The sequence below is a fragment of the Falco rusticolus genome, chromosome 2 (assembly GCF_015220075.1).
Source record: "Falco rusticolus isolate bFalRus1 chromosome 2, bFalRus1.pri, whole genome shotgun sequence".
Classification (NCBI taxonomy): domain Eukaryota; kingdom Metazoa; phylum Chordata; class Aves; order Falconiformes; family Falconidae; genus Falco; species Falco rusticolus.
The window spans coordinates 58,365,960-58,393,094 of NC_051188.1; the positions used below are offsets into that span (position 1 = coordinate 58,365,960).

A 27,135-nucleotide genomic window follows, 5' to 3' on the forward strand; every position below is an offset into this window, starting at 1 on the left:
TGATCATCTTCATGGGCCTCCTCTGGACTCACTCCAACAGGTCCACGTCACTCTTCTGTTGGGGGCCCCAGAGCTGAACACAGTGCTCCAGGTGGGGTCTCACAGGAGCAGAGGGGGAGAATCACCTTCCTTGACCTGCTGGCCACAGTGCTTCTGATGCAGCCCAGGGCACGCTTGGCTTTCTGGGCTGCAAGTGCACATTGCTGGGCCATCTTGAGCTTCTCCTCAAGCAGCACTTCCAGGGCTTTCTCCTCCAGGCTGCTCTCAATCCATTCTCTGTCCAGCCTGTGTTTGTGCTTGGGATTGCTCCGACCCACGTGCAGGACCTTGCGCTTGTCCTTGTTAAACTTCATGAGGTTTGCACGGGCAAAGAGATTTGCACCTCTCAAGCCTGTCAAGGTCCCTCTGGATGGTGTCACTTCCCTCCAGGATGTTGACTGTACCACAGAGCTTGGTGTCATCGGCAGCCTTGCTGAGGGTGCACCCAATCTTACTGTCCATGTCACCAACAATGTTAAAGAGTACTGTTCCCAATACTGACCCCTGAGGAATGCCGCTCGTCACTGGTCTCCACTTGGACATTGAGCCATTGACTGCAACTCTTTTGAGTGTGACCACCCAGCCAATTCCTTATCCATAGAATGGTCCACCTGTCAAACCCATGTTTCTCCAATTTAGAGACAAGGATGTTATGTGGGACATGTCAAATGCTTTACACAAGTCCAGGTAGATGATGTCAGTTATTCTTCCCTTATCCACCAGTGCTGTAAGCCCATCCTAGAAGGTCACCAGTTTTGTCAGGCAGAACTTGCCCTTAGTGAAGCCACGCTGGCTGTCACCAATAACCTCCTTATTTTCCATGTGCCCTAGCATAGTTTCCAGGAAGATCTGCTCCATGATCTTGCTGGGCACAGAGGAGAGACTGACTGTCCTGTAGCTGCGTGGGTCTTCCTTTTTTCCCCTTTTTGAAAATGGGCGTTATGTTTCCCCTTTTCAACTCAATGGGAATTTCACTGGAATGCCACGACTTCTCAAATATGATGGATAGTTGCTTAGCAACTTCATCCACCAGTTCCCTCAGGACCCGCAGGTCCTCATCAGGCCCCATGGACTTATCAATCTTCAGGTTCCTTAGATGATCTCAAACCCGATCTTCTCCAGTCAGCAGTCCTTTGTTCCCCCAGTCCCTGCCTTTGCCTTCTGTGACTTTGGCAGTGTGGCTGGCTGGAGCACTTGCTGGTAAAGGTGAAGACTGAGGTAAAAAAAGTCATTGAATACCTCAGCCTTCTCCATATCCTAGGTAACAAGGTCTTCCATTTTCTTCCAGAGAGAAAACACACCTTCCCTAGTCTTCCTTTTATCACCAATGTACCTATAGAAGCTTTTCCTGTTGCCCTGGATGTCCCTGGACAGATTTAATTCTGTCAGGGCTTTAGCTTTCCTAACCTGCTCCCTGGCTGCTCGAACAACTTCTCCATATTCCTCCCAGGCTACTTGTCCTTGCTTCCACCTCCCGTAGACTTCCTTTTTGCATTTGAGTTTGTCCAGGAACTCCTTGTTCATCCATGCAGGCCTCCTGGTGCTTCTTCCTGACTTCCTCTTTGTTGGGATGCATTGCTGCTGAGCTTGGAGGAGGTGATCCTTGAATATTAACCAGCTTTCTCGGGCTCCTCTTCCCTTCAGGGCTTTATCCCATGGTACTCTACCAGGCAAATCTGTGAAGAGGCCAAAGTCTGCTCTCCTGAAGTCCAGGGTAGCAAGCTGGCTGTGCACCCTCCTCGCTGCCCTAAGGAACTTGAAATCACCATTTCATGGTCACTGCAACCAAGGCTGCCCTTGAGCTTCACATTCCCCACCAGCCCCTCCTTATTGGTGAGAACAAGGTCCATCATGGTACCTCTCCTTGTTGGCTCCCCTGTTACTTGGAGAAGGAAGTTATCATCAACGCATTCCAGGAACCTCCTTGGTTGCTTATGCTCTGATGTCTTGTCCCTCGCAACAGATGTCAGGTTGAAGCCCCCCATGAGGACCAGGACTTGTGAACGTGAGGCTGCTCTTACATGTCTGTAGAGTTAATATGTCTGAAACAGTTAATATAAAGGGCTTAAAAGAGGTAATGTACAAATATACTAACAAAGAGTTAATATAGAGGGCTTTAAAAGATTTAACATACAAACATGAGATAAACGGGTTGGTTTTCAGAATTTATGGTTACCAAAATTTTGCCTTTCAAACAAGCTTATCTTTGAGTATGCTTAGTAGAATGATTACTATGAGGGTATGATGGAACAATACCAACCAAACAGCTGATCTTAGCAAAACACTTATACTGTGGGTATGTACAGCTAAAGTCTACTGTATACGTAGCAGCGCACAGAACACTGTTTCCTTTAACAGGAAAAATAGCAGTACAGGAGGTATTCTGGCTCCACAAAGACAGAATCTACAACATTTACTGTCGGCCATAAATTCTCTCTTTCTTAAATTTATCCCACTAGTCTTAGTCATACTTGCTTGTACCATATAATGTGCACCCTGCTCTACCCTATCCTATTTTCTGTCTTCTCTAGTCACTCCTTTAAAATACTTAGCATTAACAACAAAGCATGTTTGTTTTCTGGGTCCAAGTACTGTCCTGTATCCTTTTGGCCCCCATGTTACAAAAGAATTTGTTAAAAACTCTTCACCTGAGAAAAACTCATTCTTGGGTAACACCTGGTACTTTCACTTGCAACTACAAAACCCAATCACCATATCCAGTCTGCTCAATTGCTAGCTGGCTGCACAGCTCTGGTTTGGACCTATTCAGTTAGCTCTCCTCAAAACAACACCCAAGCACAGCTTCCCCTGTTCTGTACAATCCCTAACATCAAAAAACTCTGCACCCTTGAACAACCTCACTTGCCCTGGTATCAAACCTGAGAGCACACAACACATGATCTCACAGCATCAGATCATAAAACTATCATCCTGGTGAGGTGCAACACAACCCTTGCATTATTTTGGATACTCAGAACTGAAAAACGCACAGAGAAATAATTGTGTCTGAAGGACACAGGGATGCCACACGGGCTCAGAAGAGACAAATGGCCAAGCACTGTGTAAAGTGGGCGTGATCAATGTGTTCTGGAGAAGGAAGTATGGAAGGCTGCAGTTCATGTCAGATGTCCTCTTTAGCTAGAAAAATAAAGATAACGAGAATCTATAAAAGAGAATGCACTCTTACTGTGACAGTTCAGTTTTGTATGTTGTCTGAAAGCTCTCACAGAAGAACACAAAATGATTATTTTTTTTTTTTTGTACTGAAGAATTAAAATAAGAGACAGAAAAAAACAAAAGACCTCAAACTGCAAAATACTCACCCTGAATACCAAACTAAATCTCAGGCTAGAAACCAAAGTACACTTATGCCAAAGAAGGGTTGCAAACGTGTTAATAGTTCACATACATTAAACAGGAAGAAAGCCAGTCTCCCTCCTCCATATGCCACATTGCTTTCCTCTTCACTCCTGTCAGGTTCCAAAGACCCTCTTTTCAAAGGTCTGAGGTAAGGGTAGGAAAGAAAGGGAATCCGGGCAAGGGGAAGCAAAATTGTGACAGAATCAGCTTGGAGACCTGAATTTACTGTATTGCACTGCAGTCTTCAACTTGTTAAAATACATACATCAGCTGAAAACACTTCTCTCTACACGGAACTTCAAGAATTCACAAAGTATAAAGGATACAGACTTTTACATGACTGCAAATACTTCACTGTATAACAAATGCATTTATGTCAATGAAATCACTTATATAAAAGCATGATTCTCAAAGGTCTAGGTACCTTCTACTGATTTCAGTATGATTTAACACAAAATACTTACAAAAATTCAGTATGCATGCTTTCTAAAGCTGGATGTAATTTATCTTTAAATCTGCACATCAGAAGCACATAATCCAGACTATTATGTCCTATTGGCAAAAGAGGAAGTACTGACTTGGCTTTGGAGATCCACCCCAAAAGCACCGGCACAACTGAAACAGGCAAGTAAACACCCTGGACTCTGATGGAGTCTGTAGAGAAATGGGCACCACCAGATTCAGATCCTCAGCTGCCCTATGGCAGTGCACATCTCTTTCCACTGCCTCTGTGCCACTAAGATCCTACCACTGGTATCTGCTAAGGACTTAAAGACACGTGAGGTTAATCAGGACCCCACTGATTCTCAAAAGACTTAGAGTCAGTGTTCAGAATACCAAGAATATGATAAAAAAAGGCAAAGACTTTTACTCATAATTTTTTCTGAGTGAGATATATTAATGAATAATTGAAAGTAAAATTTTTAATCTGAATATGAAATAACTACTTGGAAGTTTCAGGATTTAGTAAGAACTCTTTGTTTAAATGTGTATTGGCTCAGACTCATCCCACTCTTAGACACTTCACTGAGGTGCTGAGAAGGCCACACGATTTATGTTGCCTCCCCATGACAATGAAGAAATACAGACAATGCAAGAGGTGATTCAGCATCCCCAACATAGGAATTATCTTCAGGTTTATGATGGGAATCACTCTCTCCACTGACAACTGAGTAAACCAAAGGATTAGACACCCCACAGCAACAAAAAGATATCGCAAGGGGTGTGTGTGTGTGAATGTACGTTTCAAAAACCTAAAAAGAACATCAAAAAGAACAATCTAATAATCTACAGAGTACACAATGTTCTTTTCAGTCACAGTGAAAAGAGAACTTTCTGTGTGAAATACTAGAAATATGGAAATTATCAGGGGAAAACAACTCAACATGAAGCAAAAGGAAAAAAAAAATCCCTGCTAGTTTTATTCTAAGACTCTGCAGTCTTCCACTTGTTTCAGATTTGTCATCCAAATAAACAGCTCTAAAGGAAGTCATGCTGCTGCTGCTGCTGCTTGCAACACTTTGATTGCTGTAATTGTGCTAAACACAAAAAAGCTACATGACAATTTAAGTACCTGTTTTCAGCTTGATGGGATTTGAAACACTGGACATATTTAACCCCAGAAATAAAATTTTCTAAAGGAAACTCAGATCAATTTTAGTGGCATTACTGAATAGTTTCTACAATCCACTGACGGTCGTGTGCCCCAAAATGTCTAAGTGCATATTATGACTACAAGCTGTACTGAAGTCCACTGCTGAAAAGAAGGACAGAAAAATGGTCCACTCTGCCTGTTCAGTTCACAACAAAAGGACTGAGGTAAAAATCAGAACAAAACAAAAGGCATGGCAAATCAGTCTTTAAAAAACATAATAACAACTTGAATATTTTTATTGCAGGAGATTCTTAGCTTATTAATTTGTCCGTGATGCTGTAAGAACTGAATGTCACTACTTCATGGGTGAACTGCTGTGGTGGGTTGACCTTGGCTGGACACCAGGTGCCCACCAAGCCACTCTATCACTCCCCTCCTCAGTAGAACGGGGCAGAAGAAAATAAGATGGAAAAAACTTGTGGGTCAAGATAAAGGCAGTTTAATGAAGCAATAGCAAATGTCACATGTGCAGAAATGAAGGAAAACAAAAGATGTTATTCTCTGCTTCCCATCAACAGGCAATGTTTGGCCATTTCCTGGGAAGCAGGGCCTTGGTACGCGTAGTGGTTGCTCTGGAAGACAGCCCCCCTCCTCCTTTCTCTTATCTTTTATACCTGAGCAGAGATCATACAGTATGGAACATCTCTGGATCAGCTGCCCTGGCTATGTCCCCTCCCAAGATCTTGCCCACTCCCAGCCTACTGGTGGCGGTGGTAGTAGAGGGTTGGAGAGCCAGCCTTGATGCCGTGCGGGCACTGCTCAGCAGTACCGAAACACTGGTATGTGTTACCCCCACCTTTCTAGCTCCCAATACAAGCACGGCACTGTGAGGGATGCTGTGGGGAAAATTAACTCCATCTCATCCAGACCCAATACAACTGTACAGGCCTGTGCAAAAGAAAGTCAAGATGAATAAAAAATCATTACGTAAAATTTATTACTTGTGGAGCAGAAAGATTTTCTGGGACCTCATTTGAAAATCAGGGGTTACACAAAAGGTTCTGTGTCAGCTTGTACATAAATACGAGGAAGTTCAGACATCTTCACTGACTATGTCAGCCAAGGCTTCCATGTACCTCTGACATAGAAAGATATTTGAAAACCTCAGAGAAATTAAAAATACTTGAGCCTAAATCTCCCAAGAAGTTGCCAAGGGCCTGATGTGATCATGTTTTATGCTGTAGCAGGACCTCCTCTAATACAGAATACTGCCAAGGAACACCACTACCCTTTTATAAGCCTAATCATAGTTTTAACACCTATCTATTTTGTCTTTGCAATGGGATTCTGATACTTTAAGTCTGCAGGAAAATGAAATCTATTTGTTCAAATGCAAAACAATGAAATCAATAACATGTTTTCTTTTTTATTTAGTTTCCTTGGTTAGATTGCTACGAACTGTAGCTAGTAATTTACTTTGATTGTAATGAACAAGAACAGACAGTTCAGCAAGTAAATGGAGATGCAACTGAAAACATAAAAGAACTATGTCTCTAACTCATTAACATATATGCTTTGGTATAATGGCTACAAAGGAAAAGCAGGCAGGCAGGGAAGAAAGGAGGGAGGGAGGGAGGTTGTATGCCTTGCAGGCTGGAAATACCCATGTAGTTCTGTACCCCTTGAAATTACTTTTCTTTTAGATGTATGTATACAATAGCAGAGAAATAGAAGCATAGACAAAATTGCAATAGGAATCTTATAATCATTACGTTAATCACTATTTGTTAATGCTAGAATGTTACCTATGGGATATTTGAAAGTTGGCTTACAAATGACAGCCTTGCCACCAAATAAACTAATGTCTTTTTTTAACAGTCCTTCCTGATATTCAAAGTCTATTTCCCTTTCTGAAGTTTCGTCATCACTGCTAATTCTGTTTGTATACACAAGCACAAACATAAACCAATCACCCCCCATACTTGGTGTTTATAGTCCTTAGACACTCATGTCTGCCCTCCGCTTGTTACTGATTGCATGTTACAACAGCTTGTGATCCTGATTGTCATGTTCTGTTGTTTCAAATTCTTTGTTTTATTGAAAACGAGTATCCATCTCAAAATTACAACCACGAATCTTTACACTGCGTTCTGTTATTTCTGAGTAAACTCAAGAAAATCAGAAAATTTATTCTGAAATTGTAATCAATTAAAATGCTACATCGTTACTTTATATAACTTGTTCCTACAAGATGTTCTGGAGGCTAAAACAATAAATGGGTTCAAAAAAATGCTAGACAAATTGATAGGTGATAAATCCATCAATGGCCTAAATTTAACATCCACTTCTGAAAGTCCCTATGTGAATGATTGCTGGAGTCCAAGATAGAGAATGAGGGCATAAATGGGTATCCAGAAGCTCAGAGAAGGATGATCTATATATGCCTATTTCTGGTACTGGGCAATTTTGAAGACATGTTAAATGTACTGTCTACTAGTTTTTGAGTACTCCAATATATGTATCTTGAGGTTTACTGTTTTTCACGTCCCTTTCAGCAAAAAATGGTGAATTTAAGTATGCTAAAAATGTATATGGTCAAATTTATAACAGAAAAACATAGCAGTTCTCACCACTTAATTTACATTATAGTTGCTGTGTCCTCTCCTTCCTTCAGTTAAATGAACTGTAATAATTTCAGCTGTCTGAATTCATAACTTCTTTTAATAACATAAACTGAAATGAATGCCAGTTTGCATTACCAGATGAGACAGGGAACTGAGGTGTCCCAGGAGTAAACTCACTGCCTCTTCAGTTGCCACAGTTACTGTGGATAAAGACCCTGAAAAAAAGGGGGTGAGCAGACAAGAGAGGATAGTAACAGCTCTACCTTCCTCATCTGAAATAGCACAAAGATGAAACTGCGCACACATTGAATGGCAGTTCATTTTGTGAATCCCCAGTCAGACCCTGGGAGTTAGCCAGATGTTGGAGTTTCTACCCCTTTACTCCATTCAACTTATTTTCATCATTTCTTCCCATACCCTATACACAAGTGGAAAACATTGGTAGTCTGGTTTGTTTTCTTTCTTTTCACAGTTTACGATCTTCCCATATATAACTGAGGATAGAAAGGTTGGATCGGGCTGGACTTCATTGTACATGTTCCTCTGTCACCAACATGTTTAGTTTCTCTGCAGAGTCTTCCATTCCACTGATTTTTTTCCCCTGTTTTTACCTCACCAAAACTAACACCTTAGTTTTACATGATGCTTTGCATACTCTGCCCCTGAGTCTCCTCAATAAAACTAATATGGTTGTTTTTCATTACTGTTTCAGTGCCAAGTACATCACTGAACTATCCAAGCTTCTGTTAACTGATGCAATTTCTAGGCTTTTTAAATGAGAACAGGGATTAGAAAAAGAAGTTTTTGTTTTGTTTTTTTTTAATGACAGCCTCAGAAGTTTAGGATTTGGAATCAGTTTAATCTGCTTCTGAATAAACTCATATCATATACTCAAATAATAAACTCATTAAAATAAATTCATTTTAGCCAGCTGAAAGAGAAGATTTTTCTTTCACTGTAAGAGCATTTCAATTAATTGGAAGTAATGCATTATATATGTATTTAATTTAATGAAAGCCACTGTAGGTAAGAAGAGAACAGGACTGAGCAGGCATACCTTCTGCTTGATTCCAAAGTTACACTAAAGGCCAAATTAGTATATAAATATAGACTACCATGGTTTTCTGGTTCACCGATAATTACTTCCCATGGAAGAAAGAGAAAACTCACTTCACTCTCTTCTGTTTTTCCTGCAGAGAAAATCTCTGAGTACTATTTTGTCTCATTTCCCTCTCTCTCATTCAATATATCCATTATGAAACTCCTAAAACACTCAATTCCTGCTTCTCTGGCCAGGTTTCCTCCACCCTCCATATATTTTCTGTCTTTTTATATTATTTTTCATCTTTTTGTCTCTCCTTCAAGGTTCTCTAAAATTCTGTAATTGTATGGAAACCTGTACCATTTGGACAATAATACATAGCTTGAAGGACTATCTTTCTGAGGCAAAAAGATATAATTCAATTTCTGATATTAATCACATGTTCAAGAGTGCTGTAATCATAATACTGTCACTTGCTTGCTCAGATCATAGCTTTGTGACCTTCTATTTCTTCCCTAGGTGGAGCACATATGATTAAAAGCATATAATCTGTTGAAAATTTTACTGTCAGAGTACAAGTGCACATACAGTTTGTAAGTGACTGCTTCCATTCACGCTTTCACATCACACACAGTGTTCCCAAGCTGCTTCTAAATGTCATTCCATCTCCAGCTTTGCATTTCATTTTTGCTGGACATGTGAACCCAAAATATTAGCATGACAGGGAATTGCTGTCTGGCTCATTGCTTCCCACAGGAACCACAGTTCCACCTTTCTCTGCTCATTACCAAACCATGTATTGAGAAGACTGAAGATGTTATTACTTGGTGTTAGTAACACCAACCACAGTTTCATGGAAGACACATGAGTTGAAACTTTCAGCTTTAAATGAGTATGTGCATTTTACAAGTCTTTGAGGACAGGAAGAGAAAGAAGGAAGGATGAAAACATCAACAACCTCTAAAATTAACAGGAAAGGAATAACAAGGAACACAATGTGCCTTTAACATGGAATTAAAGGGCTAAATACATGCTCAAGGCATTTTTTAAAGGATTTTTTTCTGGAACCTGGTGCTTAGTTTTTCTTTATTTGTGAACTGAGTGCTGCCTACTGTGCTCGTAGGAGTAAATCACGGTAGGCAGGAAGTTCTAACACACTACAGTGTATTAAAGTAATATCAACAACAGCAAAATAATGTGGCAATATGGGAGCCTCAGCATGCATTCATGCCAAATGGCTCATGTTAAAATGGAAAACACAAAGATTATTTTTCAGTGACAAAAGAAAATCAATATTTAAAATCATTGCCAGTCATAGGGAACAGTGAGAGTAAGTGACAAAAGACCACAAAGGACCTTTGGGAATACTCAAAAGAAAAATGCAATAAATACAAAACCATTATACCAAAATAAAAGCCTCTTTGCCCCACATTAGGATAGATTTGCAAGTCAAAATCAGAAAGCATACTGATACTAAGTTTTCGTGTTGCCACTTCCAGCCACTCCTGAAAAACTAAAGAAAACTTTAGTTAGGTGTCTGAGTTAAAGGTCTTCAAAAACACCAGATTAATGCTCATCTTTCTTGTTCGTCTGTCATGGCTTAGTCTTACTTTTAACTACTGTGCTGCTGTATACAAGAACCCCTTGCAGATCTGAGATCTGTATGCACATACTGGCTCTGTTCCGCCTGTCTGCCATGTGCCCAGTGGAACAGCAGGTGAGCTCCCAAGAGGGGGTACCCTGGCAGGCAGAGTGGCACTCACCTGCCCAGCAGTTTAGACATACCAAGGCACACTACCCACTAGACAAGATTCTAAAACTCCTTTGCAATCCCCTCTTTGCAGATCAGCTGTGCCAGAAGCATAAAGACGTAGTTAGCCTGCTCATTCATTTCACCTAACTGAGCAGTTTGGTGCCAACACCACCACCTTTGTGTGAGACAAAGCCAGTTACAAAAGCTCTGCAGAGAGCCTATACAGTATCTCTGCCTGAATTCGTGTTTGTTCAGGAATAACACCAGACCTGCATTGCTCCACCTGCCATTGCAATATTCTACCTAGGCTAGCAGGGCCTGCCAGGCTGGAGCCCTTGACCTGGTCTGTAGGAGTAAGCATGGTTGCAAAAAGGCCAAGCTAGTAAAAACCAACAGATCCAGCTAGTACATGTGACGTGTCTTCCAACACCTGTATTAGAGAGGTTTTTATGTTCCACACCACACATAAATTCTTCTTTCCTCCATCATTCCCCACTTCATAGAGCTGGATGTATCTTATCTGTCAACTTAGATAGCACAAGCCCATCTTATTGGAGTGCCTCTCAAGTAGTCAGTAGGTTTAAACACCACAGTAGCCCAATATGGGAGGGATAAGCTTTTCCATCATGAGGAAGGTAGACTAAAGGTAAGATACCTATGAAGTAGTTTTCTCAAGGTCTACAGAAAATTTGTGCTTGGCCAATAAATTGAACCCAGATCTCCAGAGTGCCTCTCCATTCCCTTAGCTGCAAAGATTTTTCTTTCCCAATGCACGGTATCATTTGTTGAGGAGGTAAATTCTAAATAACTCAATACACTCAGTAAGTGGAGTGTCACCAAAGCACAGACCCAGGTAACTGTTGAAACAGAATTTTTAATAATGTTCCCTTCATCTTTGGAGCAGTAATATTTACAGAGCTCAGACAGGAATTAATAAAACCAAACTTAATGCAAAATTTAATTGAAATGATACGGGGCAATAAAAGAGTCTTCACTATCTTTTTCTAAGAACTCCATCCTTCACAGGATATTGAATGAATATACTTAGCTAATAACGGTTAGAAGAATGCATATTAATTGAATGTATCCTAAAGGCAGGATATATATTCTCCAATATGATTAACCCTTTCTTAGATTCAGATTTACGCACCGTGTTCTCCTTAAGGAACAAAACCCACCCAAACCCTTAGAAAATAACCACCACATCTCTCACTAGGGACATAATGCACAAAGAATGCCTTTAATATACTGCAAAGGCTTTAAACACATGAATTTTTTAGGAAGTCTATTTTCTTTTTATTTTGGATTATTAGAAGTGAAACAACAATGCATGGGGAAATTAATAAAGGTGTGTGTATTTATCCAGGCTTTGAGATTCTGCTTTCTTTGGTCTGTATTTTAGTCTATATTAAATAAGAATGAAGCCTATTTTGGGCACTACCCTAATAAAATATAGTATTTTAATGCGTTGTTTTCCTTTGGATTGCCTTCCTTGGTCTGGCATTCAGCAAGATCACAGATTACTGGAAAACTTACAGATTTTGCATAAAGGGATGAAAAAAGAGAATAAAACTGCTAGTTGTGTTGCAATTATAAAAAGTGGCAGCACCCACTGATGCATGAGGTTTATGTTCTCTGGAACATAATTCAGTGTGTTCATGTGATTCCTAGAATGGGCAAGAATGCAACACCATGGACAAAGGAAGACCAGGTAAGTTAGATGCTATCTTAATTTTCATCTGGAGGAGTTTTCGCTGTGAGTTCAGCTACATTTTATCCACATATCTGAGACTGCTACTTAAGAACACCACCAATGATGTTCCTGTTGCTGTCAAAATCAATAATTAAATTTGGGGAGAGGAATTATCAGTTAAGATATATGCTATACTTAAATATATGGCAGTGGTTTGACAAAGCAGAGATATTTGAGAATGAACAGCTTGTGGAGGGTATGAAAGATGCTTGCCAGCTTAGTGTTCAGCAATGTACATGCTGCCAACAAGCACGCGTATTTTAGTTTATGCATTAAACCAGACATAACCAAAAGTGCCAGCAAACATCATGCTATCAGATTGCAATAGCAGATCTGGCTTTCTACTCTGAAGCAAGTTTATGTCATCCAGAAGCAACATCATTTAACTTGCAATTAAAAATTTGAGCTGCTGTACAATGTGCTGTAATAAAAAGGGATTTATAAAAATATTACTTATCTTAGTCTGGATTTATTTAAACAATGAGGACAGAGTTTTACAAACTCACCTATATCCAAGTGAGAATATTAAATCTGGAAGTTTCAAACACTGTATGGCTTACTACCTATATGGTTCTTCCCCCTTCTGTGAGCCTATTTTCAAGATGGAACAACAGAAAGTAAGTGCTTTTGTGTTTATTATGATTAGTCATGCTACTTGGCATATGTTATTGTATTCTGCAGTTAATGTATAAGCATTTCTGTTGTGAATAACCTAGCAATGGAATAAGTGCATATGTAAAGTCTGAGAGATGAAATATAATTACTTACATTGGTTTATATTTTAAAAAATCTAAAAACTTTCTCTCATAAGCACAGAAAATAGAGCCTTTACAAGGAATGCATTTTTTAATGTCCTCCCTTTGGGTGTGGTGTATCTTTTTTTTGTTGATCTGTGATTTTTCAAGAACAAGCCTACACTGCAGAAAGTGATGGATTTAAATAAATTTATGACTAAAACTATTGTAGCTATTTTTCACCACAGTCTCCTTATACCAACATTTGAATGGTGCTGGTTACACACACTGATTTTCAAAAAGCAATGTCATACCTGTAGACATGCAGGAGCTCTGCCCTGGGGTTTATTCACATCAACAGCCACAAGCTGCCAACCTCCAGCAGCATCTTCATGAAACATCTTGAAAGGGAAAATTGTTGTCAGAAATGTTTTACGTGCCAATAAATACAAGTGAAATCTAATACATTTCCCTTAAGGACCTGCATACATTTTGATGATAGCTAGTTTAAAATAAGAGGGAAATGGTTCTTACTGCTACAGAAAAAAAGCAACATGCGCTTTTTCCAACATTAATAGATTCTGAATTTTACTCAGATAAAATCAAACACAGTATGTCTCTGTTAGTCCTAATGTAGAAACCAATTCAATTAATCTCTGATCGGTATCATTAGACAGTGGTACCTGATCAGAATAAATTCCTTACTAAGGTAAGCATATCCTGAGGAAACACACATACATTCTGACCAAAAAAATAAGTTTCATGGTGCATTTGTAAATAACAGACTACCTCATTTTTTTGTCTGGCAAGATTATTTTACACCAAGGATCAGACTTTGGGTTTGTTGCACTAATATGTATCAAGAATAGCTGTACAGGCCTTCTGTACCATTACCCAGAGCTTATAATTCCTGCAAACAGCTGAATGATATCTGGGCTCTAATGTTGTCAACGGACCTCTTGCCCACAGTGGTATTTGCATTTTACCGCTAACCTCTGGAAGTGCAGGTGTAGGTATTCTGTCTTTTTTTTTTTTTCCCCCTCAGAAATAAGGCCATAAACAGATGCAGACTGCTGGACATAAGGAACAGTGAGAAACCATGTCTGGGAGTGATTAACACTGTCGTTGAAAATGTCCTTGGAAGAAAATGAATGGCTCTAGCATTTTGAATTGCCACCTGAGAGTCTGCACATACTACGAAATCAAATGTGGTGAAGTTCCCACCCCACTCCCACTTCTTCCATGACACCCAACACCCAACCAAATTACCTTGAGAACACAGCCACAGCAGCAAGGCTGAAGCTTAAAAGCCATCCTGAGAGAAGTGCTCATTAGACTGGGGACAGTGTCACACAAACATGGTTATAATGCTGCTGAGTTGTTACGTAGCATCCCTGCAGCAGGAAGAGTTGCCAACTCAGATTAGCACTGAGTTACTTCTCTTTGTACTGTGCTTTAATGTGCAGTGCTAAAGTGTTTTACAAGAACCTCCTTTCATCCTTCTCCAGAGACCCCTCCCTTGACTTTAACTCTTGGACACTCCTTTTCTTTTGTATAGGACTAAGTTTTGGGAACAGTTCAATGATTTAAGAAGTGGACAAATGAAGAAGGATATTGTTGGTTTTTCTCAAAGTTATTTCATGCACAAAACCAGCAATGCTTTTAACTTTTGCCTGGTGCCTGCAATAAATTTTCCACCCTTCTCAATAAAGTAAAAAATAAACCACTTTTATAGTTCGGTAAGCTGGACTCCCTTTATGTCCCATTATGCCAGTGGCTCAAGGAACAAAGCAACCATTTGCTCTGCAGCTAACACAGTATTTTTATTTTGCATGATGCAATTTACATTCAACATGTCATATTCTTCAGCATGATGACATTATTTTGGGAATTTCTTTTTCCTTGAAATTCCTTAACGTTGGCTGCTTTTTGAATTTCCGCAGTTCCAGCTTCTAGTTCAGAGTATGTTGGTTAAGCCTATATGGCTCAGGAATTTCTCCCATCGGAGATGAAATGAACATTAAGTTCTTCAGCCTAAGTATGTGTCCTGTGGAAAAGCCCTTTCTTTTGCTAGATTTTAAATTGGTAAGACCAAGTCTGCTTTGACAAAGATATATATAGAATAAAAATTACTGCCACAAAGTCTATTTGAGGTTAAAAATGTAGCAGCAGGCAGAAAAAGACTAGATTTACATATGGATTACAGGAATAACCAAAGGAATATTAGAAAATATTTAATAAATAATTTTGAAACACTTAAATCCTCTGGCTTAAGAAAATAAATACACTTTAGCTATAGAAGTTAGAAAAATTTTCCTCAGGGGTATGTGTTTTATACCTGTCTTTCTAAGGGCTTTTTGCAGGCAGTTGGTAGTGGTTCCTCTTATATATGGCAAACTGCACTAGACAGAAAAAGCCTGGCCTTTTGTACATTCAGGATATATAGTATTATTGTTACAATAATGAGTGGGAGAATTTAAATCTCAACCCATTAGCCCTCGGTTTTCATACTGGGTCTTCCACACCAGGCAGCCCAAACGTAGCACCCTTCCTATCATGGTTTCTTCCTACCCATTATCTCATATTCAGGGTCTCACTTTCTGTGGCTACCTCAACTGCTAGTGTGGCTCTTTCATTGCCTCAGCACTTCATTCCTCATTGGTCTCAATATGCGTTTCCCAGTTCCAGGACCAGCTTCCCCAAACACTTCAGCTACTCTTTGACCTCTCTTCCAGCTACAGCTTGCAATTTCAGCTCTTCTTCCTTAGCACAGAAAGTGATGTTCAATAGCAAGCCTAATTCCAAACCCACCAATGACAGGACAAAAAAGCGTTATCCTACTTCATTAAAAGAAAATAAGAACATAGAGATAACATACCCAGCAACATAAAGAACCATATTAGTCTTCTCTATTATTCTTTTTTAAGAAAGCCTAGTTGGATAATACAACCTAGAATTTAATTTTATCTGACAAGTCATTTATCAACTTTAAAATATATGCAGTAACATGCAAAGTCAAATAGATCAGATAAAATAATAATTAATAGGAATCTGGGGCTTATTATTCATTCATAAACTAAACCAAATCAAGTCCCCAGAGAATCTCAGTATCTCAGGTGCTTCACCTGGGTGGTGGCAGTTGAAGTAGTACTGCTCCTGGACCCCCACATCTGCTGGAACTGCACTCTAATTTCTGCAAATGTTTCAATGATGACTGCGATGAAAACATTCTGAAAAAAGAACAAGAAAGAATGGCTGACAGAAAGCTCAGCAAGCAGAAAAGAGAAGAAAATTCATTCTAATATGATTTACATGTCAGACAGGTTTAAAAAGTGATGTTTTTCAGTACCTTAACAAGCCAGGCCAGAAAGAAAATTAATGTGATGAAATAGAAATATGAACGCCATCGGGGAAAACTGTCGATTGCTCGGTACATAAGGAACACCCAGCCTTCCTGAGAAGCAGCTTCGTAAACAGTAAATATGCTTGTGCCTGTCAGAGGAAAAATGAAAATGTTTGGCATTAAGACTCCCTGAAAGTTTTCAATATCAACAAACAATAATCTTTTCTCTATCTTATTTCCCTTTTTTCTAAAGGGTATCATGTCTCCTCCTTCAAACAGATGTTTTTCAGGTGCATTTCCATGTTTCTTCCTTTTGCAACTGAACGTGAATTGGTTTTGTATCAGACCAGACTGACTCTTCCTAGACACATGTGCGTAATCATTTAGATGGGTTCACTGGAAGTGTGTAAATGTCTCCAAAAGCAAAATTTGTCCCATTATGTGACTTCTGCAGCGTCCAAGAGAAAAGGCAGTTTTAATTAAAACTATCAGGACCAACATTCAGTAAGTAAAAAAAAAAAAAAAATCACCATTGATATCAGCAACACTGAGTGAGCAGCAGTACACACAGAAGGTGTCCAACACTACCAAGCACTACAACAAGCTACTTAAGCTACTTGTTAAGCATCTACAACAAGCTACCAAACAATTTTAAAATTCAGGCAGGTAGTCAGGGTAGCTGCATTAACTTACATGTCCTGCCTTAAAAAAGTTAAAAGCATTTTTAGTTGAATTTCCCATATCACTCAGGGGAGCGGGGGAGAAGATCAAAGACAAGTTATGAGGGGTTTATGTTTTATTCAAAATCCACTTTTGAATAAAAGCTATTAAGTCACTCATTTTAAACATAAGATCCAAAGTCATCCTAATGTCTGAGTGATCGCATGCTTCAGTCAGCTCCCCCTTCCTCCTGATCTCTCCAATGAAAGCTTCAAAATATAGACTGTGGTTAGGGCTCATACGGCATTCTTGTTAGAAGCAGGTTTTTTTGTTCCAAGAAGGAACACAAACTGTGAAATTAAACCGTAAAATCTCACAAACTGCTGTGAAATCATGGAATTGTCCTACAGCCACCTGATAGCTCTGCTCCGCTACTGCTTCGTTTCATGAAACATCCTGGATAAAAAGAGGGAGCATGAGGAGTACTGCCCTTAGCAAAACCATAGCAGCTGCTAGCAACGTACAGGTAGTAGGCATGAGCCAGCCAATCATCTGATGCTGTTCACAGAGACAGGAGTGGCTCTAGTCAGAAATTCCCAAGTCCAGGAGTTTCCCAAAAATCACACCAGCCTGTAAGGAGCTCTGCGCTGCTATTCTCCCACTGAATTTGCAGCATTTACATCCTTTCATCTGCTAACACAGGCAGGATGAACCTGGAAGTGGTTTTGCCTTAGTGAGTCCCTTTTGTGGATAAATGTTCACTGGTAAGAGGAGACGGGGATGAATGAATTTTTTTCTGTATAATCTCGTTCCTTTGATATGTGGGTGTTGAATAGTTAACATGGTTATGGTGGCTAGGCAAAAATGTTAATCCTTTCCCTTAATTTTTCTGGTTATTGGATTCCTTCCTATTTAGTGTACATGGTTCTCAGGACCAAGGGGCAAAAATAAAAATAAAAGAAAAGATAAAATATTCAAGCACAGATGATAGCAACCCCCTTTCTATTTCTTCAGAGAAGACAGTGGTCTTTGTCAATACTAAAATATACATCAGTGATTACTTCATGAGTATTTTGCATTTCAAAAAAATCATAAAGTAATGGTTCAACTATCTAATATTATACTGTTGCTGATTAAATGATTGAACAAAACAGTGCTGTTGAGGGCAGCCAGAGATTAAGGAAAAAAAAGGAATCTATTAAAAGTTGCTGGCTAGGAAATTGTCATTACGCATTACCAATGCGAAAGTCACAGTGAAGATTAGTAAAAAAGAGGGGATGTCATGCAAAGTATTTATAACACATACACTGGGCCATCTGCCATTCACAGCAATACTGTGAATGGACAAAACCACACAATTAACCCAACTAAAATAATATGTGTTCGTCTGTGACACTAAAGTAAAAATATGTCTTGCGTATAATTGGTACAGGTGTTCTTAAGGCTATTAGAAAGCAATCACCACTAAGAATATACATTCTTACTTAACGTATGTGACTAGAAGTAATAAAGCTTTCAATACTGATGCCAGGAACCATGCTGTTAACTACCTCTGTAAATACTGTTTCAACTGGATACAGAATAAAGGCATGACAGAAAGGGTTCCAACACCATGAAATATTTTGCTTTCAAAAAGAAGAGTAATTTTTAGTTAACATCTGCCTTATTGCATATTTTTGCTCTTCTAAGGGTTGCATTTATAGACAATCAACAACCAATTCTATTTTTCTGAGCATGTCTTTAATATCCAACGACATCTTCCTAAAGCCAATGTGTAAACTATTAAAAAGACTTTTGCTGCAGCATGCTCTGTTTTTTTCACGATGTTCAAAGCTACAGAGAGGGAGGGAAATGATCAAATTTTAAGTGATGGTGGGATACAGCACAAAAAACCACACATGGCAATGCTGTCATGTATGAAACCAAACTTATGCCCTTTAGATAAAATGGAAAAATTCTCCTTTTCCACAGATGTTGGTGTTCTGTCTATCACTGACACTGTTGTCTTCTACTAGGTCAGAAGGCTTAAGTCTGGACCACATGGTGCTAGGAGCCCCATGATTAGGGCACATGAGAGCATAGGACCTCCCATAGTGTGCGTAAGAAAAGTAGCAATATGGGTGGCAGGGGGAACAAGAGCTTGAAAACTTGCACAACGTGGCTATTCAGATACACAACAGGCCACAGATACTTCAGAGTGTAGTAATATCTTGTTAGCGTCCTGAACATCAAGATTCATGCAATCTCTCTACAGGCATCAGTGAGCCACTGCAGTCATGAAAAAGCTTTGAACTGTGAAGAGGGTTAAACACATGACTATAATGACATTACTCATCAGTTTAGGCAAGCTGGCACGTGTAATGTGCTGAATTTGGAAGTAGAATTTCAACATCTGCATCTAGAATATTGTTAAATGTTAGTAAATAAAAATATCTAGACAATATTTATATTAATTTTCCTATTTGTTTCAGTAGATGGCTATACCTTGGTGGAAAAAAAGCTTAAAGTCATTCAGGAGGAATGTTCTGATGACAACAGAAGTAAAATAAAGGCATATACTTTGAATTTTTTTTGTTTCAGTGCTTTCGTTTGAACTTATTTAATGAATTCCACATTTTGATGTTACCATAAAACAACTCCTTTAACCATGCTGATGGTTAACCAAAACAAGGAAGGAAAACATTTCTCAATACACAGATTAAAACTAAATAAATCAATATCATAATCTGCATGAGTCTCAAAAGACTGCTTTTATGCAACCAATAAACACTGTTACCTTTGGAAATGTTTTACAACTACATGGTCATTATCAAAAACAAAAGGAAAAAAAAGCCCAGAAAATGAAAGACTGAGTGAAGTATAGGAGAAGAGACTGAATCTTGCTTAACTTATGTAATATTTTCACTTGCTTCATACCACATAGAAGAAAAGATAAGAGAGACAAAGTGTCTCCCCAATAATAATGCGTGTTTAGGTATATGGGCATGCAGCACTGAAATGCAGGGCAGTTATGTCTTCTTCAATACATGTTTCACCAGATAGGATGCCTGACAGGGCATGGAGGAAGTAGCTCCTTTTAACACCTAACTTATTATAACAAAAGAAAATTCTACTCATTTCCACACCTAGTCAGGGAGCAAGGACACCTGTCTTTTCTACAGATGAATAGAGTACCAGGTTAAAAATAATTGTAAGAGCCAGAACACATAGGTGATGATTTTCCACAGGGGAGTGAAAAAAGCTATCATGCCCAAACCCTATCTTTTAAATACCTAAGGAATATGGAAAGCATTTATTTAAGAAAAAATCTCAGCTGACAGAAGAACAATAGTATCATTATGCAGGGATGCTAGTGTATTTTATATTTATGCATATTTCACAAACATACAGGATTTCCTGCTTGTTTCTGGCTTCTGTGACACCACCATGCCCTGTGACATCAGCTCTTGCTATAATCAGCTCATTCTGTGAATGGACATCACGGAAAAGGGAGTGCACTGAATAATGCTGTAATTTTATAACTGCAGAATTAAAGGAGCAGAGATAAAGGTCACACGGAAAATTCACTAAGTCTGGAAACAGAACGCTTTCCTCCTAACTGTTACATTCTTGCTTCTTGATTCAAAATCCCATAGTATTTGAGGAAGTGAATGAACAGGGTCAAAGTATTGTCCTTTATGAGTAAGTTTGTGCTATGTGATTTGTAGCTACTCCAAGCGAAAAACAAAAAAGAAAAACTGAACTTAGGCATGCCATTAACTCCAGCATTTTCTGCATGCGTAATCTGTGTTTATTGACTACCCTTGGCTTACCACGTTAGGGTTCTCTCAGTTTTCTTATGGCTGCTGTGAAGCTGCTGAGAAAGAAAATCTACAGGAGAGCCACTTTATGTAAAAAAAGAAGGATAAAATTTTGGGTTTGTAATTTTTTCTTCTTAATCAGGAATTATTCAGGCAAGTAAAAAAGCATGCGCTGTTACTAAAAGCTTAAAATACTACTACGATCATCCGTAAAATGCCTCAGATGCCAGCCAGTGCCAGGCTCCTTTTCCTTACTCACGAGTAGCCACTAGGTGGCGATCGTGCACCTCGGGCACATCTGGAACATCAGGCAGGGAGGGGCTGCCACCACGGGGAGCGCAGGCTGATAACCGCCCGGTAGGCTGGCAAAAGGGTTGATTTTTCTATTTCGCGGCAAGACTAAGCAGCCTTCTAGCAGGTGCTGCTGTCTAAATTAACTCTATTTGTGGTGCTGAATATGGAAAGGTAGCCTGCCTTAAGGTGGGTTTGTGAATGTTATGTCCAGAAAGAAATGACCTCTTGCTTACCTGTAGAAATTTTATCATCAGCCTTGCTTCTGTCCCTGCTCACTTTCACTGATAAAATCACGAAGCTGAATGTTGCTGCAAGGCACGGATATTCCCACTGAACAGTCATCTTTTAATTTAATTCATATCTTTCAGTATCAGGATGTTTGTAAAACATTGCAATGCAGTCAGGATTTTCCAGCTGTCTTACACTGTTGCTTTAGTGAAAATAGAAGGGAACAAAAATTACCCAGAAATGCAAGGACAAAGTTGTTAGCACTTCTGGGAAGCAGCTGGTAGATACCACTGAAATAAACAAAAAGATCAACTCTTGAACAGCTTCATGGGGTTTCTTCCCTGTCTCTGAGTGAGCGATCCAGTTTATTTTACTCCCCCAAACCAACTTTGCCAGCCAGCAGAAATGAGAAAAAGAAGAAAAGTAAAATATGCCAGTGCTCTGCTCTGCCACTGAAACCTCAAACCCCAGCGTCACTTTCCTGTGACTGAGCTGTGGAAAAGGCAGCAAAACAGAAACTGTGCAGAGGACTGATTTACAACAGCAGAAAAAACACATTGCCTGTCTGAGCACAGTGTCTTAACCCTTGTTAAGTGTAATGAATCCAAACATACAGTAGTGATGTGTAATTGATTCTTCATTTTAAAAATCTGCTCCCTTACGAGAAGATGAAGCCTTTATGTATGAGAAAAGACTACATACTGAGACTGTACACATACAACCTCCAATAAGGAGACAAAGAAACGTCACAAATGTAAGTGCTAAGATCAATGCAATTTGTTTTACAGACTTACTAATGAGGAGACAGAAAGTCAGCCACTTTCCGAAAAAATGTTGATGGACTTTGTAGCACTGTTTACGAGTATTTTAGAAACTTGCTCGCTATTCAGAAGTGTTGTCTTACAATGTCGATGCAGCCATGTTGGCACATGTATTGACTGCACAGGGTAAACAGGAGCACGGCAGTTCATGCTTAGTTACACCATTAGTGTCCCGCATGCGATAGTGCTTGTCCTCCCTGAGGTAATGTTTTATGCTTTAAAAAGAGAAGTCTGTTTTACATTTGTGAACAAGTCCCATGGTATAAACAAAGACCAACATTCTTCAAAATGTCTTTAGGTATGCATATTTATGGATATTTAGCCAGACTAGCATTTATATTTGCTTTTCTTTAATACCTTTTTGATTAAAATGCTCCTCAGCTAAACGTTCAAAAATAGCTTAGCAAACAGAGGTCCAAAATGTTAGCAGAGCTCTTAAGCTGGCTTTACGTGCATAAATACTGTCTGTTTTTTCCTTTTTGCCATTGCAGGGCTGTAGTGCTAACATACACTCTCTCCTACATCTGCTTTTTTTAAGTGTGGCAACTTTACAAAATTTACTGGCAGTTGATGAGAATCAAGGAAATACTGAGCTGTGAATTGTTCACACCTCACACACCACTACCTGGAAGCTCTGCAGCACAGTCAACAACTCCCACCTCTCCTTATCCCTCAAGAGTATTTTAAGGACTTGGATCTCTGGGCTTCCATTCTCAACAGAACAGGCAGAGCTTCAGGCTGGAGACTGAAAGCAGGACACTGCTATAGCTGTACTTTTCCTAATCAGAGAATCAAACTAATAATACTCACTTTTCAGATCTAGAGACCAAGAATACCGAAATCCCTAGGCTTTGGTTTTAAAAGCAATAAACACTGTGAATATGGGCCTGCCACCACCTCAGTCTTTCCAATGAAACGTCTCTGATTTGAAGCACAGTCATAGTAGAGTAAATGACTGCTACAGTAAATGTTATGACAAAACTGTGTAATACAAAAAAATGTTGAAGAAACTCTATAATTTATATTAACTTACTCCTTTGAAAATAAGCCGTCTTTTTATAGGACTGTTATGTCCTCTTTTAAAATACATTACTATATAGATGCCTTTAAAACCATACAGTAAAACTGACAGTCCAGAAATCAAACATTCAGAAATTCACACAAATAGTTACATTTAAAATTTAATGAACACTTTAAGGGTTATCCTATTAAAAAGATAAACTTAAGGCAGGTTCTTAGTACAGATATTATGTATTTGGGTTGTCATTCAGCCATATATTAAACAACGGGAATGACTGTTAAAATCAAGGCAGTGATGGATCCCTTTGTTAGAGAGAAAACAAAGTATGCAAATCTTTCTTGACACAAGGCATGTAAATTCAGCATTGAATTGCATACACTGTCAATCAAAACACTTGCTGCATCAACTTTCCCAATAGCCATAGACAGAGCAATCTAATTCATTTTAGATGCAGTCATGAAACAGCAAAGCTAGCATACATCATGGAGTCAACTAATTTGCTTAATTAATAAAAAATGTATCTGCTTCGTATGAAAGGAGTATGGAAGAACAAAACCATAAAACACATTCACATAGTTACATTTCTGTATCTAGAGTGACCATGATGATACTTTTCCTGGTTTTGGCTGAAATACAGTTAATTTTCTTCCTAGTATAGTGCTGCGTTTTGGATTTAGGAGAAAATATTGTTGATAAGACACTGGTGTTTTAGTTGTTGCAGAGCAGGGCTTACACAGAGTCAAGAACTTTTCCGCTTCTCACCCCATCCCACCAGCGAGCAGGCTGGCGGGGCACAAGGGGCTGGGAGGGGGCACAGCCGGGACAGCTGGCCCCAACTGACCAAAGGGACATCCCATACCGTATGGTGTCATGTTCAGCGTATAAACAAAGGGGAAAGCTGCTGGGGCCACTGCTCAGGAACTGGCTGGGCATCAGTCAGTTAGTGGTGAGCAATTGTTTTGCATTTGCATCACTTGTTTCTCTTGGGTTTTATTTCTCTCTCCTTTTGTTATTTTCCTTTTCATTACAACTTCTTCTATTTTTTAGTTTTATTTTTTTCAATTATTAAATTGTTCTTATCTCAACCAATGAGCTGTCTTAACTTTCACCCTTCTGATTCTCTCCCTCATCCCACTGTGGGGAGCGGGGAGGAGGGGCGCAGTGAGCAAGCAGCTGTGTGGGGCTTAGTTGCTGGCTGGGGTTAAACCCCAATGATACTTTACCCTAAAGCAGAGATAATTAGGCAGCATGACTGTAAGCTTTACCATGAGAGACCATTTCATCAAGTCTTGAGTCTGGTCAGCTAGTATCAACTGTCTTGAAAGCAAGAAAATTGTGGAGTTAGAAAAAATGTGCTAACAGAAAAGATGCCGGAGCTTCTAAGAATATACATTAGTGATTCAGCTGAGCAGAAGATTAACTGGGAGACCTGGAATTGCATAAAGATCATAAAATTTTATGCATATTGGGAAATACAGATACTGCCTGACCTAAATGAGGCATCTGCAGTGTGATATTTATATTGGCAAGAACTGAACAATCAGAGAGGTTGAAAAAGTCTTACAGGAAAAAACAGGCTAGCACAGTCCATTAAGAAAAAAAGGATCATGTCCCAAAAGTGCTAAGAAAGACCTTGCAAGTGATTTTCAAACCCGGAAGACCATATCTTATTTGACCTCCACAACAATGCGTTTCCTTATTTCCAGTTGCAGTGCAACCCTTTCATTCTGAAGTTTCAAATGGTCCAATCAATCAGCAACTAAAAAAAAAACCCAACAGCACAAATATGTAACAAAGGGAAGAACCTCCTTGACCCAGCAGAGTTTTAAGAGACAGAAGAGGGCTGAAGAGAGCTTGACATTCACTTGACAAGAAGCCACACTGGTGACTGTGTGTGGGAAGTGGTTGCTCAGTCCGATTATGAGAAATAGCAGGTTATGTACAGTGGTAGACAGGAAGGTATTCAAGGAGGATATTCCACAGTGTATCATTTCAATAGCTTAAGAAAGGTTTTTTGGTTTGTTGGGGGTGTGTGTGTTTGTGGGTTTTTTGTGTTGTTTTGTGGGGGTTTTTTTACTGTAGGGTAGGAGATACAACAGTTTAAGGGAACCTAGACAACCAAAGCTGATGCTCTGCCCTAATGCTTCATTTCAGTTTCATGCAGTTCCTCTGGGTATCACTTGTGAATTGCAGGCACTTCTTTGAGGATGTGCTCCTTAAACTAAGAGATCAGCCCCTTCCTCTTCCATGGATAACATTTTCAAAAGCAGTTGCATGAAATTTTATCCCTCCTGCAATCAGTGGTAAAACTGCTGTCATCTTTCATAAGATGTTTTCAAAAATCCCTCCCCAAAGCATCCTAATTTAATTTGCTCCAGCTATAGCGTATGCGAACAAGACTTTACTCTTTTCTGTATAAAAGTTTCACCTAAGAACAACGGTAGAAAATCCCAACTAGCAAGACCTGCTGAGTATTCAGTGACCAGGAATAAAGACAGCAGCGACACTTAGCTCAATGTGTTTCTGTAAGAAAAAACCAGACGGTAAAGCTGGCCAAGGAAACATTATAAAACAGACACATGTTAGAAATCTCCTTAGCCTCCACACATCTGAATAACAGGAGCAAATACACAATGCCAAAGGCATCCTAAGAGACTAGTCTAATGGAAGAGACAAAATCTTCCTTTCCTGAATGGGAGAAAGGAGCTCTATGATTGACTGTTACAAGAAAACCCAAATGACATACTCAGTGACCTGTTAGCTATTAATAAATTAAGTACTCCCCAGTACCTGTTACGTGCCCCTAGAAGTAAAATAATTTACCTACTCTGTTTATGTGAGGCAGAGGTTTGCCCTCTTGCCTAATACGCACAGTTAGGGAGCAGGCAGAGACAGGGAGAAGTGGTTTAGTGTGCTAACAGCTCACTAAACCCCACACCATCTTTGTCAAGTGTATTTTTAATTCAATTTCAGAGATGGCTGTGCTAAGCTAGAGACTCTAAGACCTTCCTCAAACAGCAACACCATCAATGTCTCAGATGAGACAATCTTAAAGATTTCTGATTTTAAAAGAGCTGGGTGTCAAAAGAGAAAGAACCTGATTTTTTAAAATAGAAAACCATACACAGATGTCAGCAAATTAAGACTTTTTTTTTTCCCTCTCCTTTAGAAAATGAAAAGTGGAGTTGAAAAGAAAACCAATTTTTGTAACATCTGACTTCTTTTATTCTTGACTGTCTTAAAAGAAAGTGTTTGCATGACCGGAGATCTACTGGTTATCAAAAGAATTCTTGGAAGACTAGCACTAACAGACTAAGCAGCTGGCAGGTTTATTTGGAGATGAAAATCAAAACCTTTGGCAAGAAAAGCTGTATAAACAGCCAGATATTTTTTTAGGAGAAAGAATGTTCAAAGTCTTAATACACTCTGTTTAAACCTTGTTTTCAATATTATCTCCTTCTGCAGAAATCCTTTCTGATCTTTCTGTGCTACTGAAAATAGTTCCGCACACCCATAACAGAAATTTCCTGGATTTCTCACTATCAAATCAACGATTATTTTCTCACATATGCCCTCTCTTTTTTCTCAGCATGAAGTTTACCTGCAAAGATGTCTATTCTTTCTACAGGTGTGTGTCAACTCTGTGCTTTGACTCAAAGCTGCTTTAATTTCTTATAGACCTATGATATTTAACATATTTTTCTTCAAAGTCAAAGCTTTTTGCCAAAGTGGAAAATGTGGCATTTTGTACTGAGCCACATGAACATGTGGTTTGAAAAAAAGTACTGTGCATGATTTGTGCATGAAAAAAAAAAAAGTTTTGGCATCGCTCAGTGAAGCAATTTCCCAAGAAATACAGATCAGACCTACTCCCAGTATTTTTTTATCAAAGGATGAGCTGAACAACCTCATTTTCCATATGAAAATAATTTCCAGTTGGTGAAATGAAATCAGAGCTTTTAGATCTGAAGGCACAAACAAGTGATATGCATAAATTTGGGGATGACTTTCTGCATGCTATTTACTTCACAGGGACTACCTCTTTGGCTACTCGTCACCTTAAAAAAAG

General features: G+C 39.1%; 1 protein-coding gene across 3 annotated transcripts in view; it reads right to left on the minus strand.

The window, feature by feature from the left end:
• The window catches only part of NALCN (sodium leak channel, non-selective), a 248,258-nt gene that overhangs the window by 143,000 nt on the left and 78,123 nt on the right, over positions 1 to 27,135 (minus strand). For all 3 annotated transcript variants that reach the window (XM_037377624.1, XM_037377625.1, XM_037377626.1), the window contains exons 8-10: positions 16,249 to 16,391; positions 16,025 to 16,129; positions 13,214 to 13,300 (exon numbers count right to left, since the gene is read on the minus strand). In XM_037377624.1, the coding sequence (XP_037233521.1) occupies positions 13,214 to 13,300; positions 16,025 to 16,129; positions 16,249 to 16,391 (335 nt within the window). The remainder of the gene's footprint in view (positions 1 to 13,213; positions 13,301 to 16,024; positions 16,130 to 16,248; positions 16,392 to 27,135) is intronic.